At 42.6% G+C, this 17,473-nt stretch overlaps 1 gene segment (V, D, J or C); it reads left to right on the top strand.

Moving 5' to 3' along the window:
* Positions 1 to 2,738: 2,738 nt before the first annotated feature.
* LOC139235413 (Ig heavy chain C region-like) overlaps positions 2,739 to 17,473 on the top strand; it is a 36,367-nt gene continuing 21,632 nt past the window's right edge. Inside the window, 1 exon segment of the C gene segment in view lies at positions 2,739 to 2,795. Within this exon segment, the coding sequence occupies positions 2,739 to 2,795 (57 nt within the window).

The raw sequence follows: 17,473 nt of genomic DNA, 5'->3' as shown, positions 1-17,473 counted from the left end.
GCCATTTGCTTTCTTAACCACCTGCTGCACCTGCATGCCAACCTTCAATGACTGATGTACCATGACACCCAGGTCTCTTTGCACCTCCCCTTTTCCTAATCTGTCACCATTCAGATAATAGTCTGTCTCTCTGTTTTTACCACCAAAGTGGATAACCTCACATTATCCACATTATATTTCATCTGCCATGCATTTGCCCACTCACCTAACCTATCCAAGTTGCTCTGCAGCCTCACAGCATCCTCCTCGCAGCTCACACTGCCACCCAACTTAGTGTCATCCGCAAATTTGGAGATACTACCTTTAATCCCCTCATCTAAATCATTAATGTACAGTGTAAACAGCTGGGGCCCCAGCACAGAACCTTGCGGTACCCCACTAGTCACTGCCTGCCATTCTGAAAAGTATCGCTCAAAGATCTTTCTATCTCCGCCTTAAATATATTCAATGACCTAGTCTGCAAAACTCTCTGGGGCTGAAAATTCCATGGATGTACATACCTCTGAGCGAAGAAATTCCCCGTTAGTTCAGTTTCAAAAGTGCAGCTTGTTTTTCTGAGACTATGTCCCCTAGTTTTATTTTCCCCTATGAGTGGAAGTATCCTTTCTGCATCCACAATGTCGAGTGCCTTCATTATCGTATAATTTGCAATAAGATCACCTTTCATTCTTCTGAACTCCAATTTTTATTGGCCCAACCTACTCACACTATCTTCATAATTCAACACCCTCATCTCCGGAATCAACCTTCAACGGAAAGCCTCCAATGCAGGTATATCCTTCCTTAAATACAGAGGCTAATACTGGACGCAGTACTCTAGATGTGGCTTCACCAATATCCTGTCGAGTTTTGCCCATTCACTTAGTCTGTCCATATCCCTTTACAGGTTATTGGTGTCCTCCTCACAATTTTCTTTCCCACCCTTCTTTTTATCATCTGAAAATTTGGCTATATTATACTGGGTCCCTTCATCCAAGTCATTACTATCGATAGTAAATAGTTGAGATTCCACCACCGATCCCTGCGGCATACCACGAGATACTGTTTGCCAATCTGAAATTGACCCATTTATCCCGACCCTCCGATCTGTTAGTGAGCCAATCCTCTATCCATGCCAATATATTGCCTTCAAACCCGAGAACTTTTATCTTGTGCAGTAAACTTTTATGTGGCACCATATCGAATACCTTCTGGAAATCCAAATACGCTATATCCACTGGATCCCCCTAATTCACCCTGCTCGTTTCATCCTCAAAGATCTCCAGCAAAGTTGTCAATCATGTCGTCCCGTTCATGAAACCATGCTGATTCTGCTTGATTGTATTTTGCTTTTCCAAATGTCCCGCTACTGCTTCCTTAATGCATGTCAGCATTGTCCCAATGGCAGATGTTCCGCTCACTGGTCTATAGTTTCTTGCTTTTTGTCTGCCTATTTTTTAAAATAGGGGCACTACATTTGCAGGGTTCCAATCCGCTGAGACCGCCCCAGAATTCAAGGAAGTTTGGTAGATTACAACCAAAGCATCCACTATCTCTGCAGCCACTTCTTTTAGGGCCATAGGATGTAACCCATCAGGCCTTGGGGACTTGTCCGTCTTTAGTCCCATTATGTTACCGAGTACAACTTCATTAGTAATAGTGATTGTAATAAATTCCTCCCTCCATATAGCCCCTTGATTTTCCACAATTTGGATGTTTTTAGTGTCTGCTACCATGAAGACCGATACAAAATATTTGTTCAACGTCTCTGTCATTTCCCTGTTCTCCATTATTAGTTCCCCAGTCTCATCCGCTTGATAACCAACATTTACCTTAACCGCTCTTTTGCTTGTTATGTACCTGTAGAAACTCTTACTATCTGTTTTTATATTTCGCGCTAGTTTACTTTCATAATCTATCTTCCCTCTCTTCATCATTTGTTTCGTTGTTCATTGCTGGCTTTTAAAAGTTTCCCAGTCCTTTGGCCTCCCACTAGTCTTGGCCACACTGTATGCCTTTATTTCCAATTTGAAACCATCCTTATTTCCTTAGTTAGCCACGAATGGTTATCCCCTCTCTTACAGTCTTGCCTTCTCATTGGGATGTATTTTTGTTGCGAGTTATGAATTATCTACTTAAATGTCTGCCACTGCTCATCAACCATCCCATACTTTTATCTATTTTCCTAGTCCGCTTTAGCCACAACTGCCCTCATACCTTTGTAGGCTCCTTTATTGAAGCTTTGGACAGTGGTTTGAAAATCAACTCTCGCGCTCTCCAACTGAATTTGAAATTCAACCGTGTTATAGTCATTCATAGATTAGTATGGCACAGAAGGTGATAATTCAGCCCACAGAGTCTGCGCCGGCTCTTTCGAAGAACAATCCAGTTACTCCCACTCCCGTGCACTTTCCCTATATCACTGCATTTTTTCCTCCTTGTAGTATTTGTACAATTTCTTTTTGAAGGAAACTATTGAATCTATATCTCCCACCCTACGAGGCAGTACAATACAAATCTTAACCAGTGGTTGCATAGAAAATTGCGGGGTCCAAATATCGCCTCTGGTTCTTTTGTTAATCACCTTACATCTGAAAAAGTTTCTAATTATTTACTCTATCTAAACCGTTGATGAATTTAAACAGATCTATCAAATCTCCTCTTAGACTTCTCTCCTCCAAGGAGAACAATCCCATATTCTCCACTTTTTACATATTAACTGAAGTCCCTCATGCCTGGTAATAATATTGGTTGGGAAAATGTCGGAGTTCATTATTAAAGAAGCAGTAGCAGGACATTTGGAAAAGCAAAATTCGGTGAGGCAAAGTCAGCATGGATTTATGAAGGGGAAGTCATGTTTGACAAATTTGCTGGAGTTCCTTGAGTATGTAGCGAACAGGGTGGATAAAGGGGAACCATTGGATCGGGTGCTTTGGACTTCCAGAAGACATTTGACAAGGTGCCACATAAAAGGTTACTGCACAAGATAAAAGTTCACGGGGCTGGGGTTAATATATTAACATGGATAGAGGATTGGAGCAAAGAACAGAGAATCAGGATAAATGGTCCATTCTCTGATTGGCAACCAGTAACTAATGGCATGCCGCAGGGATCAGTGCTGCGACCCCAACTAATTACAATCTACATTAACTACTTGGAGAAGGGACTGAGTGTAACGTAGCCAGGTTTGCTGGCGATAAAAAGATGGGAGTAAAAGTAGTGTGTGAGGAGGACACAAGAAATCTGCAAAAAGACATAGACAGGCTAAGTAAGTGAGAAAAAAATTGGCAGATGGAGTATAATGTTGTAAAGTGTGAGGGCATGCACTTTGGCCGAAAAAAATCCAAGAGCATTATTATTTAAATGTAGAAAGATTGCAAAGTGCCGCAGTACAGCGGGACCTGGAGGTATTGTGCATGAAACACAAAAGGACAGTACGCAGGTACAGCAAGTGATTAGGAAGGCCAATGGTATTTTGGTCTTCATTGCAAAGGGGATGGAGTATAAAAGCAGGTAAGCCTTGCTACAGCTATATAAGGTATTGCTGAGGCCACATCTGGAATACTGCATGCAGTTTTGGAGTACATATTTACAAAAGGATATACGTGCTTTGGAGGCAGTTCAGAGAAGATTCACTAGGTTGATTCATGGGATGAAGGGTTTGACTAATGAGGAAACGATGAGTAGTTTGGGCCTCTACTCATTGGAATTCAGAAGAATGAGAGGAGATCTTATCGAAACTTATTAGATTATGAAGGGGCTTGACAAGGTGGATGAAGAGAGGATGTTTCCACTGATGGGTGAGACTAGAACTCGAGGGCACGATCTTAGAAGAAGGGGCCACCCATTTAAAACTGAGATGAGGAGAGATTTCTCCTCTCAGAGGTTGTACATCTGTGGAATTCGCTGCCTCAGAGAGCTGTGGAAGGTGGGATATTGAATAAATTTAAGGCAGAGATAGACCGTTTCTTAAACGATAAGGGGATAAGGGTCTATGGGGAGCGGACGTGGAAGTGGAGCTGAGTCCATTGTCAGATCAGCCATGATCACACTGAATGGCGCAGTAGGCTCGAGGGGTCGTATGGCCCACTCCTGCTCCTCTTTATTATGTTCTTATGTTCTTATAATTTACTAAATCTCCTCTTAACCTTTTCTAATCTAAGGAGAACAGCTCCAGTTTCACCAGTCTCTCCACATAATTTCAATCCCCCATCCCTGATACATTTCCAGTAAATCTCTTCTGTACTCCATCGAAAGTCTTCACGTCCTTCCTAAAGTGTGGTGCCCAGAATTAGATACAATACTCCAGCTGGGGCTGAACTAATGTTTCTAGTCATTCATCCCTGGTACCAATCTGGTAAATATCCCCTCACCATTCTCTGCTGTCAGGAGAACAGCCCCAGCTTCTCCAAGTCTGGCCACGTAGTGAGAGCTTCAATCCTACCGTCCCGTACACACAATGAAGCGAGCTCCAGGCGTGCACAGGCCCGTCCTCAACCGCGAGAAGGCGGAGGAAAAAAGAACAGCTGAAAGCCGACGATGTCTTGAAATTTTTTAAAATTGTTATCTTATTTTTTTTATTTAAAAAAGGAAAGATATCGCGACTGCCCCAATCAGAATTTCTACCCAGTGCCGGTTCCCCAGCCAACTCCCTCTCCTGAAAGGTAAGCATTTCATTTCTTGTCAGTTTTATTTAGCGTGGGGGCTTCAATATATATATTTGCCATCGCGCTCTCTCTTACTTATTAATACATATGAAACCCCGCTGAAGGAATTGGGTGCAGAAAATTCCAGCTGAGGAATCGTCATCGATGAAGCTGAAACATTGCAAAGGGAACAATAATAATCGTTTGGGCTGAGGGAGGAAAGAGTGGAGGGTGGAGTGGAACAAGGGAGGGATGAAGTATGGTGGAGTATGGAGGAATGGTGGAGGGATGGACAGAGGGAGGGAGGGATGGCTGCAGGGAGGGAGCGATTGATGGAGGGAGGGATGGAGGTATGAACGGAGGTAAGAATGAAGGGAGAGAAGTAAGGAGAGACGGGTGGAGGGCGAGAGGGATGGTGGGGGGAGTGATGGAGTATCTCCCAATTTACCCGATCAAAACTCTTCATGATTTCAAACACCTCTATTAAGTGGCCCATAACGCGCTCGGCTCTAAGGAGAACAATCCCAGTTTTCAGCTGCTTTGATGGTGCAGCTCACACAGTGTAAAACTCAAGTTCCGTGAGCCCTTCTGCCTAGGGCACATCCAGATGTTCCTTGCGGAGTCGGTGTCACTTTTATATGGATCCAGTGAAAATACCAGTGTGGGAATGACATCCCGGGCAAGATAAGAGAACTCGCCCTGATAATAAATCGATCAGTGTAAGACTGGGCGCAGGCACTGAACGTCAGACACGATGAGCTGAAAGTGAACATTTTAAAATACAAGCTGTGATATGTTCAAGCCTCGGCACAGTGGGATGACTCTCGCCTGTGATTCAGAACGTCACAGATACTAAACCACATTCCAGAGACCTGAGCCAATAATCTATGCCGACAAGCCCGGTGCCAGTTCTGAGGGAGTGCTGCACGGTCCGAGATAACGTCTTTCAGGGCAGGCAATAAGATGAGGCCTCATCTTTCTGCTCAGTTGGATTTAAGGGATTCATGGCACTATATTGAAGAGCAGATGAGTTCTCCAGGGTTTCCAGCGCAAATATTTATACTTCAACCAACATCTGAAAAACAAATTATTTGATCAATATGTCATGCTCTTTGTGGGAGCTTGCTGTGCACACATTGGCTGCCACGTTTCCTACATTACAACAGTGAGCACACTTCCAAAGTAATTCATTGGCTGTAAAGCACTTTGGGACATCATGAGGTCAAGAAAGGCACTATATAAATGCAGGGTATTTCTAAATGTCAACACTTGTAAATACAAGTTGATATATGTGAAAAGCTCAGATATTAATGTGATTGTAGGATACTCCTCTATTCACTGGTTTTACTTGTTTAGTTTCAATGGTTTAAATCTTACACTAAGTGGAGATCCAGTGGAATAGCAGCCTGTTCAGAGATGTTGCATTAATTTCGGCAGTAGATCTTTCAAAACTGAATTATTAATCTTACTATGTATTTCTTTGATATAAATGACATCTGTTCTAATTGAACAAAACTGAAGCAAACCTCACTGTTGTGGATGTTTCTATTAATGTTGTACCAACATTTAATAATTTTAAAATAAACAATTGTTGTGATAGGAGACGAATCAATAAGTGACTCTGTTGATCTGATTTTGCTGCCATGAACACTTCATGGGAACCAGTGAGGCGGTTATGTAAATAAACACAGAAATAGAAGTCCCAGATTAGAATATTGAGTGACAGAAACAATTTAAATGTTTCCCCACCAATACAGCATAGAAATAAACCGAGAAAGAAATGAAATTTCTCAACGGATTCCAGTAGCAATGTTTGGGGGGACATTTCTTAAATTATAGGAGAATAAAGTAAAGATGATACCCAGGGACAGAATGGTGAAAGATTCGATTCGCCGTCTCTAGTAACATTACAAATGTGTCAGTGGAGATTCCCTGTATCCTCTCCATCTCCTATTTCCACTTTTTGTATTGTCTCTCACGAATGGATAATTGGCCATCTCCCACAACTAGATATTAAAATCTAACAAAAGTTTTCCTTGAACCCTAATGATACGCCTCGAACCAACTTGATTGGAATGCGCAGAGGGAGATTTAATCCAGGATGTGACCTGTGCATTAAACGATCTGGGAGCGTTTGATAGGACAGTGTAGGGAGAGCTTTACTCTGTATTTAAACTGTGCTCTACAGTGTCCCTGGGAGTGTTTGATGGGACACTGTAGAGGTCGCTTTACTCTGGATCTGGCACATTCTGCACCTGTCATGGGAGTGTTTGATGGGACAGAGTCGAGGGAGCTTTAAACTGTATCTAACCCGTACTGTACCTGTCCTGGGAATGTTTGATTAAAATGTAGAGGTCGGTTTACTCTGTATCTGACGCATGCTGTACCTGACCCGTGAGTTACAGTGTTTAGTGCATTAATAACGGTGACAGGGTCTAAATTAACATAAACAGAGACATTGTCTCGTTTAGTAAAGTGAAATGATGGGGCTAGAGTAATATAAACAGTGTCCTTGTCGAGTTTAATATAAACAGAGACAGGGACTTGTGTAATAGGAATAAAGGCATTGCCTATTCCAGTAATATATGAGACAGGGCCTAGTACAATATTAATAGTTCTATTACTGTAATGACTGAGGTAGGGCCTAGTGCAGTAAGTACTGATACAGGGACATTGTTTTATTCGTTCCTGTAATGCAGGTGTGAGAGTCATTCGGCCCATATAGACCATGCCGCTCTCTGCAAGAGTATTTCAGCTAGTCCACTCCCCCGCCCTTTTCCGTAGCCCTGTGATTGTTCTTCCTTCAGGAACTTATCCAATTCCATGCCATGATTGAATCTGTCTCCACCACTCTTTCAGGCAGTGCATTCCAGATCCTAAGTTTTCCTCGTGTCGATTTAGGTTGTTCTGCCAATGCGACAAATCTGTATCCTCTGTTCTCGACCTTTCCGCCAATGGGAACAGTTTCTCTCCAGTTGCTCTGTCTCGACCCCTTATGATTCTGAACACCTCTATCAAGTCTCATCTCAAACTTCTCTGCTCTAAGGAGAACAACCCCAGCTACTCCAGTCAATCCACATAACTGAAGTACCTTATGCCTGGAACCACAGGGAAATCTTTTCTGCACCCTCTCTAAGACGTTCACATCCTTCCTAAAGTACGGTGCCCAGAATTTGACACAGTAATAGCTTGAGGCCGAAACCGTGTTTTACACAGGTTCATCATAATTTCCTTGCTTATATATTATATGCCTCTATTTATGAAGCCCAGGAACCCATATGTTTTTTAAAACACTTTCTCAACCAGCCCTGCCACCTTCAAATAATTTTGCATATATACCCCCAGGTCCCTGAGTTCATCACAGCTTTTAGTACTGTACCCTTTAGTTAATTTTAATCTCCTCGTTCTTCCTTCCAAAATGTATAACTTCACACTTTTCTGCATTCCATTTGCCACGTGTCCGTCTATTCCACCAGCATGTCGCTGTCCTCTTGAAGTCATCACTATCCTCCTCTCCTCACTGTTCACTAAACTTCCAAGCTTTGAATCGTTTGAAAATGTTGAAATTGTACCGAGTACACCCGAAACTAGGTCATAATTATAAATCAAGAAAAGCAGTGTTCCTAGTACCAACCGCTGAGAAACACCACTGTATACCTTCCTCCAGACCAAAAAAAACCACAGCTCTCTGATTCCTGTCACTCAGCCAATTTCATATCCATGAAGTCACTGTCCCTTTTATTCTATGGGATTTAACTTTTCTGGCAAGGATATTATCAAAGCACTTTATCAAATGCCTTTTGGAAGTCCATCACATCAACTATATAAACTGAGACTGGGTCTACTGCAGTAAAAACTGCGATGGGGTCTAGTGTAATGAGAGAGACAATATTCAGATAATTACAGATTTATTAACCTCATGCCAGGTACAGGTGCAGTTTCATGTTTACCATCACTTGCACCAATAATCATACACTTGAGGTGTATATCAGCGGATTCTGTGTGATGGTGAGGTGATCACTGGACAATAAAGCGCAGAGACTGGTGCCTGGCTGCTCATTATTCTCGGTGTGATTTAATCCACTTTCCCACTGAATACTGCGGACAGACATGGTCACCTTGGTAATGGAATAGTCAGTGTGACATCACTTTCTAAAGAAGAGCACTCAAGACAATGTGTTATCAATAAATGTTAAAGGTATTAAACGATCTGCAATTAGCTGTTGAATAAAATAAAATGCTGAAAAATAATGGTTGGAGCTAATAGTTTATCTTTGTGAAATGCACTTGCACACCTTATGAATGATGTGCATTGTAAATACACACACACACATATATATACACACACACACACATATACACGCACACACATGCACACACATACATACACAGACATACAACACACATACACACACACACATACATATGCACACACATAAACACACACACACACATGCACACACACACATACATATAGAAAACACTGCGTGTGTGCTCTTTTCAGTTGTTCGTCTTAAGCAGATGAGTTGTTCTTCCGGTGGATGTTTGGACCCTGCGGCCGCCCATCCGGCGGTGATGTGAGGTCACGGTTCCAGGCTCTGTCTGTCACAATCAGTGTGCCATGTGAAAGCTCAATAGAAAATACTGCAGGAAAAACAATCCTTAAAATTAAAGAACTGGGAGCAATTGGCACAGTACAACACAAGTGTGAATTAGTAACCGTTAACACACAGAGTGCCACTAAGTATTGCAAAGTGCAGTGAATTGCTCAGATTCAGTCCTGTCCCTCAATCCCAGTCCATCTCTGGGAGATTGTTACAAGATTCACCCCATCCTCTCAACACAAATATTACCGACACAATGCCAGATCATTTCGACATTGCCCACAACTCTTGTTACCTATTAGTGAAACTAAACATATGTTTTAACCAAAAAAGTATTGAATATTCCCACCCACACACATATATATCTTTATTTTTATTAATATCTATCCACCGTCTATATATCTTCTGCTTATCTAACAGTCGCAGAAATAACGGAGACAGGGTATGTTGTGCAATAAATAGAGATATATTCATTGGAGTGGGAGTTTATCCCAAAACCATCTGAGACCGGAGCGAAGTGAGACACGCTGAGCCTCGGCTGACACAAACAGACATTGTAACATTATAAGACCATAAGAATATAAGAAATAGAAGCAGGAGTAGACCATACGGCCCCTCGAGCCTGCTCAGCCATACAATACGAAGATGGCTGATCCGATCATGGACTCAGATCCACTTCCTTGCACGCTCGCCGTAACACATTAATCCCTTATCGCATAAGAAACTGTCTATCTCTGTCTTAAATTTATTCAATTTCCCGGCATCCACAGCTCTCGATGGCAGTGCATTCCACAGATTTACAACCCTATGAGAAAATAAGTTCCTCCTCATTCCAGTGTTAAATGGACGGTCCCTTATTCTAAGATTATGCCCCTAGTTTTAGTCTACCCTATCAGTGGAAACATCCTTTCTGCCTCCAGCTTTTCGATAAGATCACCTCTCATTCTTCTGAATTCCAATGAGTAGATGCCCAACCTCCTCAACCCTTCCTCGTAAGTCAAGCCCCTCATCTCCGCAATCAACCTAGTGAACATTCTCTGGACTTCCTACAAAGGAAGTATAACCTTTCGTAAATGTGGAAAACAAAGCTGTACGCAGTTTTCCAGGTGTGGCCTCACCAATACTCTGTATAACTGTAGCAAGACCAACCTGCTTTTATACTCCATCCCCTTTGCAATAAAGGCCAAAATTCCATTGGCCTTCATGATCACTTCCGTTCCCTGCATATTAACCTTTTGTGTTTCATGCACAAGTACCCCTAGATCCCGGTGTAGTGCAGCACTTTGCAATTTTTCTCCATTTAATTAAAAAGTTGCTCTTTGATTTGTTCTGCCAAAGTGCATGATCTCACACGTTCTTACATTATACTCCATCTGTCAATTTTTTCCCACTCACATGGCCTGTCTGCGCCCTTTTGCAGATTTGTTGTGTCTTCCTTACACATTGCTTTTCCTCACATCTTTGTACTTTGTATCGTCAACAAACTTCTCTGTGTTATACTCGGTCCATTCATTCAATTTGTTAGTATAGATTGTAAATAGCTGGGGCCCCAGCACTGATCCCTGCGGCACGCCACCATTTACTGATTGCCAAACCGAGAATGAACAATTTAGCCCGACTCTCTGTTTTCTGTTAATTAGGCAATCCTCTATCAATGCTAATATATTACCCCAACCCCGTGAAGGTTTATCTTGTGAAGTTATCTTTAATGTGGCACCATGTCAAATGCCTTCTGGAAGTCGAAATACACCACATTCACTGGTTCCCCTTTATCCACGCTGTTCGTGACATCCTCAAAGATTTCCACCAAATTTGGCAAACAAGACTTCCTCTCCATAAATCTATGCTGAGTCTGCCTGAGCGAATTATGATTTTCCAAATATCATGCTACAGCTTCTTTAAAAATGAACTCCAACAATTTCCCAAACACAGATTTTAGGCTATCTGATCTATGGTTACCTGCTTTCTGGCTGTCTCCTGTTTTTAAATAGGGGCCTTACATTTGCAGTTTTCCAATCTGCTGGGTTTTCTTGTGAAGTGCAATGATACGTGACCTAGTCCAACATAAAGGGAGACCGGGTCTAGTGTAATATAAACAGAGGCAGGGCCTAGTGTAATATAAATAGCTACAGTGCCCAGTGCAATATAAATATAAAAATATAAGTACATAAGAACTAGGAGCAGGAGTAGGCCAACTGGCCGCTCTAATCTGCTCAGTCATATAGTAAGGTCATGGCTGATCTGATCATGGAGTCAGCCCCACTTCCCTGCCCGCTCCCAATAATTTTTTATTCCCTTATCGCTCAAAGATCTGTCTGTCTCCGCCTTAAATATATTGAATGTCTAGCCTCCACAGGTTTCTGGGGCATAGAGTTCCATAGATATGCAATCCTCGCAGAGAAGAAATTCCTCCTCATTTCAGTTTTAAATGTACTGCCCCTTATTCTGAGACTATGTCCCCTAGTTTCTTTCTCCCCTTTGAGTGGAAATATCCTCTCTGAATTCATCTTGTTGAGCCCCATCGTTTTCCAATCTTTCAGTAAAATCAGCTCTCATTCTTCTGAACTCCAATCTGTATAGGCCCAACCGACTCAACCTATCTTAATAAGTCAACTACCTCCTCTCCAGACTCATGCTAGTAAACCTTCTCTGGACAGTCTCCAATGTAAGTATATCCTTCCTTAAATAGGGAGACCAAAACCTTATTGCAGTACTCTAGTACAATATCGTGTACAGTTCTGCCCACTCACTTAGCCTGTCTATATCCCTTTGCAGATTTTTTGTGTCCTCACAATTTTCTCACCCATCTTTATATCATCAGCAACCTAGGCTACATTACACTCAGTGCCTTCATCCAAAGTCATGACTATAGATTGTAAATAGTTGAGGACCAAGCACCGATCCCTGCGGCACCCCACTAGTCACTGTTTGCCAACCGGAAAATTACCCAACTATCCCGACTCGCCGATCTGCTAGTTAGCCAACACTCTACCCATGCTAGTATATTAACACCAATCCTGTGAACTTTTATCTTGTGCAGTAACCTTTTATGTGGCATCTTATCGAATGCATTCTGGAAATCCAAATACACCACATCCACTGGTCACCCACTATCCACCCTGCTTGTTACATCTTCAAATAACTCCAGCAAATTTGTCAAACATGATTTCCCTTTCATTAAACCATGCTGACTCTGCTTGATGCTTTTCTTAATGTCCCGCTACTGCTTACTGAATGGAATCCAGCTTTATTCCAATGGCTGACGTTCGGCTTATTGACCTATAGTTCCTTGCTTTTTTTCCGTCTTCTTGTTTAAATAGGGGGCGTTATATTTGCAGTTTTCCAATCTACTGGGTCCGCCCCAGAATCCAGGGAATTTTGGTAGATTACAGCCAAAGCATCCACTATCTCTGCAGCCACTTATTGTGGACCCTAGGATATAAGCCGTCAGGTCCAGGGGACTTGTCCGTCTTGAGTCCCATTATTTTACCGAGTACTACTTCATTAGTGATCGTGATTGTAATACGCTCCTCCCTCCCTATAGCCCCTTGATGTTCCAATATATTAATGTTTTTAATGTATTCTACCGTGAAGACAAATACAAAATATTTCTTCAACGACTTTGCCATTTCTTTGGTCTCCATTATTAATTGCCCAGTCTCATCCTCTCGGTGACCAATATTTACTTTAGCCAATCTTTTCCTTTTTATGTACCTGTAGAATCTTTTACTACCTGTTTTTATATTTCGGGCTAGTTTACTTTCATAATCTATCTTCCCTCTCTTTATGTTTCATTATTTCTTTGCTAGGTTTTTAAAGTTTCCTAATCCTCTGACCTCCCACTCCTCTTGGCCAAATTGTATGCATTTGTTTGCAATTTGATACCATCCCTTGTTTCCTTAGTTAGCCCCGGATGGTTATCCCTTCTCATGCAGTGTTGCCTTCTCATTGGGATATATTTTTGTTTCGAGTTATGAAATATCTCCTTAAATGTCGGCCACGGCTCATCAGCTGTCCATCCTTTTATTTATTTTCCCAGTCCACTTTAGCCAACTTTGCCCTCATAGTGTCCTTCATTTAAACTTAGGACACTGGTTTGTGAATCGATTCTCACCGACCACCGCCCACCCCCCCTTCCCCCCGCCGCAACTGAATTTGAAATTCAACCATGTTATGGTCACTCATAGATTAGTACGGCACACAGGGTGGCATTCAGCCCATAGATTCTGTGCCAGCTCTTTCGAAGAGCAATCCCATTAATGTCAATCCCCCGCTCGTTCCCTATATCCCTGCATTTTTTCTCCTTCAAATACTTACACAATTTCCTTTTGAAGACTACTATTGAATCTGTATCTACCACCCTATTATGCAGTACACTCTAAATCCTAACCAGTGGTTGCATAGAGAATTTCGTCTACATATCGCTTCTTGTCCTTTTGTCAATCACCATCCATCTGAAACAGTTTCTGTTTATTTACTCTGTCGAATGATTGATATTTTCAAAAAAGTCTATCAAATCTTCTCTTCGACTTCTCTCCTCTAAAGAACAGAATCCCATCTTCTCCTGTCTCTTCACATTAACTGAAGTCCCTCATCCCTGGTACCATTCTCTTACACATGCCCTCAACCGTGCCCCCTCCAAGGAGAGCAATCACATCTTCTCCAATCTCCACTTTAACTGAAGTCCCTCATGCAGGTACCAATCTACTGAATCACCCCTCACCCTTCTCTGCTGTATGGAGAACAGCCCCAGCCTCTCCAAGTCTGTCCGTGTAGCGAGAGCTTGCGAGCTACCATACCGTACACACAATGGCAACAAGCTCCAGGCGGGCACTGGCCCATTCTCAACAGCGAGAATGGGGAGTGAAAACGAGAAGTGAAAGTCGGCGATGATTTAAAACAATTTTAAAGATGTTACCCTTCTATTTTTTATTTATGAAAGGGAAAAATATCCCGACTGACCCAACGAGAATTTCTACCCAGTGCCAGTTCCCCAGCCAACTCCCTCTCCGGAAAGGTCACCATTTTATTTCTCATCAGTTTGTTTTTCGGCAGGTGGATGAAATATATCCATTTGCTGTCGCTTTCTCTCTTATTTGTTAATATAAGAAATTGGGTGCAGAAAATTCAAGCTGAGGAATCCTCATCGATGGGAGCAGAAAATCTGCAAAGGGAAAATAAGAAACGGCTGAGCTGAGAGAAGGATGGAGGTAGGGAGGAGGGGAGCAAGGAAGGGGTGGTGTGATGGAGGGGTGAACATAAGAACATAAGAATTATGAACAGGAGTAGGCCATCTAGCCCTTCGAGCCTGCTCCGCCATTCAATAAGATAATGGCTGCTCTGGCCGTGGACTCAGCTCCACTTACCCGCCCGCTTCCCATAACCCTTAATTCCCTTATTGGTTAAAAATCTATCTATCTGTGACTTGAATACATTCAATGAGCTAGCCTCAACTGCTTCCTTGGGTAGAGAATTCCACAGACTCACAACCCTCTGGGAGAAGAAATCCCTTCTCAACTCGGTTTTAAATGGGCTCCCCCTTATTTTGAGGCTGTGCCCCCTAGTTCTAGTCTCCCCGACCAGTGGAAACAACCTCTCCGCCTCTATCTTGTCTATCCCTTTCATTATTTTAAATGTTTCTAGAAGATCACCCCTCATCCTTCTGAACTCCAATGAGTAAATACCCAGTGTACTCAATCTATCATCATAACATAATGAGGTGGAGGGATGGTCGGAGAGTGGGAGGGATGGGTGCGGGGAGGGAGAGATTGATGGAGGGAGGGATGGAGGTATGGAGGGCTGGAAATGGAATGAGCGTGACACGGATGGTGGGAGGGAGTGATGAAGGGAGGGAGGGAAGGTGAGACTGGTGGAGGGTGGGAGGGATGGAGGGAGGGAGGGATGATGGATGGGAGGGAAGGAGAGACGTGTGGTGGGAGGGAAGTATATTGGGAGAGAGTGATGGAGTATCTCCCATTTTACCCGATCAAAACTCTTCATATTCTTGAGCACCTCTGATAAGTGGCCCATAACCTGCTCGGCTCTAAGGAGAACAATCCTAGCTTCCAGCTGCCATGATGGTGCAGCTCACACAGTGTAAAACTCAAGTTCCGTGACTCCTTCTGCCTCGGGCACTTCCAGATGTTCCTTGTGGAATCGCAGTCACTTTTATATCGACCCGGTGGAAACCCCAGTGTGGGAATGACATCCCAGGCAAGATCAGAGAACTCGCCCGTGATAATAAGCGGATCGAAGTAAGACTAGGCTCAGGCCCTGAAATTCAGGCAGGATGAACTGAATGACAACACTTTAAAATGCAAGCTGTGATATGTTCAAGCCTTGGCTCAGTGGGATCACTCTCGCCTCTGACTCAGAATGTCACAGATACTAAACCACACTCCAGAGAACTGAGCCCATAATCTATGCCGACATGACCGCTGCAAGTACTGAGGGAGTGCTGCACGGTCAGAGCTGCCGTCTTTCGGGGCAAACATTAAACTGCGGCCCCATTTTCCCACTCAGGTGGATTTAAAGGATTCATTGCACTATCTTAAACAGCTGAGGAGTTCTTCAGGGTTTCCACGGAAAACATTTGTCCCTCAAACAATTTCTGCAAAACAGATTATCTGATCATTATTTCATTGCTGTGTATGGGATCCTGCTCTGCACAAATTGGCTGCCACATTTCCTACATTACAACACTTCCAAAGTAATTAATTGGCTTTAAAGCATTTGGGACATTATGAGGTCACGAAGGGCGCGATATAAATGCTAGTTCTTTCTAAATGTTAATATTTTTAAATACAAGGTGTGATATGTGAAACGCTCAGATATTACTGATGGTCACTGGTTGAACTTGTTTAGTTTCAATGGGTTAAATCTTCCACGAAATGGAGATCCAGTGGAATAGCAGCATGTTCAGAGATGTTCCACTGATTTCAGCTGCAGAACTTTCAGAACTGAATTATTCATTTTAATATTTATTTCCTTGATATAAATCACATCTGTTCTAATTGAACAAAACTGAAGCCAACGTCACTTTTCGACATATTGCTACTTCTGTGTACCCACTGTCAATATTCTTCAAATAAGCCATTGTTGTGAGTTGAGACTAATCAATAAGTGACTCTGTTGTCATTATTTTGCTGCCATGAACACTTCGTAGGAACCATTGAGGCCTTTATGCAAATAATCACAGAAATAGATGTCCCAGATTAGAGTATTGAGCATCAGAGACACCATGAATGTTTCTTCACCAACACAGCATTGAAATAAAGATAGACAGAAATGCAAATCTCTCAACAGACACCAGCAACAATTGTGTTTTGGTATATTTCACTAAATTTTATTGGAATAAAGGAAAGATGATACCCACGGACAGAATGGGGAAATACTCCTTCTCGTCAGCATGTACAGCAAAATCACTAATGTGATAGAGGAGGTTTATGCTTAAAGGTGTACCTGCCCTGGGAGTGTGTGATGGGAGATTGTAGATGGAGTTTTACTCTGTATCTGACATATGATGTACCTGCCCTGGGAGTGTTTGATGGGGTAGTGTTGAGGGAGTTTTTCTCTGTATCTAACCCACACTCTACCTGCCCTGGGTGTATGTGATGGGATAGTATAGAGGGCACTTGACTCTGTACCTGACACATGCTGTACCTGGCATGAGAATGTTTGATGGTGCGATGTAGAGAGCGCTTTACTCTGTATCTAACACATGCTGAACCTGGCCTGGAAGTTACAGAGTTTAGTGCAGTAATAACTGAGACCGGGTCCAGTGTAATATAAACAGAGAAATGGTCTAGTTTAGTAATGGAAAAGGTTGGGGCTAGTGTAACATAATCCATGTCCTGGTCTAGTTTAATATAAACAGAGACAGGGTCTTGTGTAATAGGAATAAAGGCATGCCATATTGCAGTAATATCTGATATCGGGCCTAGTACAATATTAATAGTTCTAGTGCAGTAATAACTGAGATAGGGCTCCGTGCAGTAATTACTGATGCAGGGACATTTCTTTATTCGCTTCTGGCATATGGGTGTGGGTGTCGCTGGCAAGGCAAACATTGATGGTCTATTCCTAATTGGCCTTGATAAGCAGATGGTAAGCTGCCCCTTGAACCGCTGCAGTCCATGTTATGAACGGACCTCCACATTGTTTGGTAGCGGGTTCCAAAATTTGACCCAGTGACTATGAAGGAACGGTAATAAGTTCCTAGGTCAGGATGATGTGTGATTTGGA

The sequence above is a fragment of the Pristiophorus japonicus genome, chromosome 23 (genome assembly GCF_044704955.1).
Source record: "Pristiophorus japonicus isolate sPriJap1 chromosome 23, sPriJap1.hap1, whole genome shotgun sequence".
Classification (NCBI taxonomy): domain Eukaryota; kingdom Metazoa; phylum Chordata; class Chondrichthyes; family Pristiophoridae; genus Pristiophorus; species Pristiophorus japonicus.
This window is presented reverse-complemented; position numbering and strand designations above follow the sequence as displayed.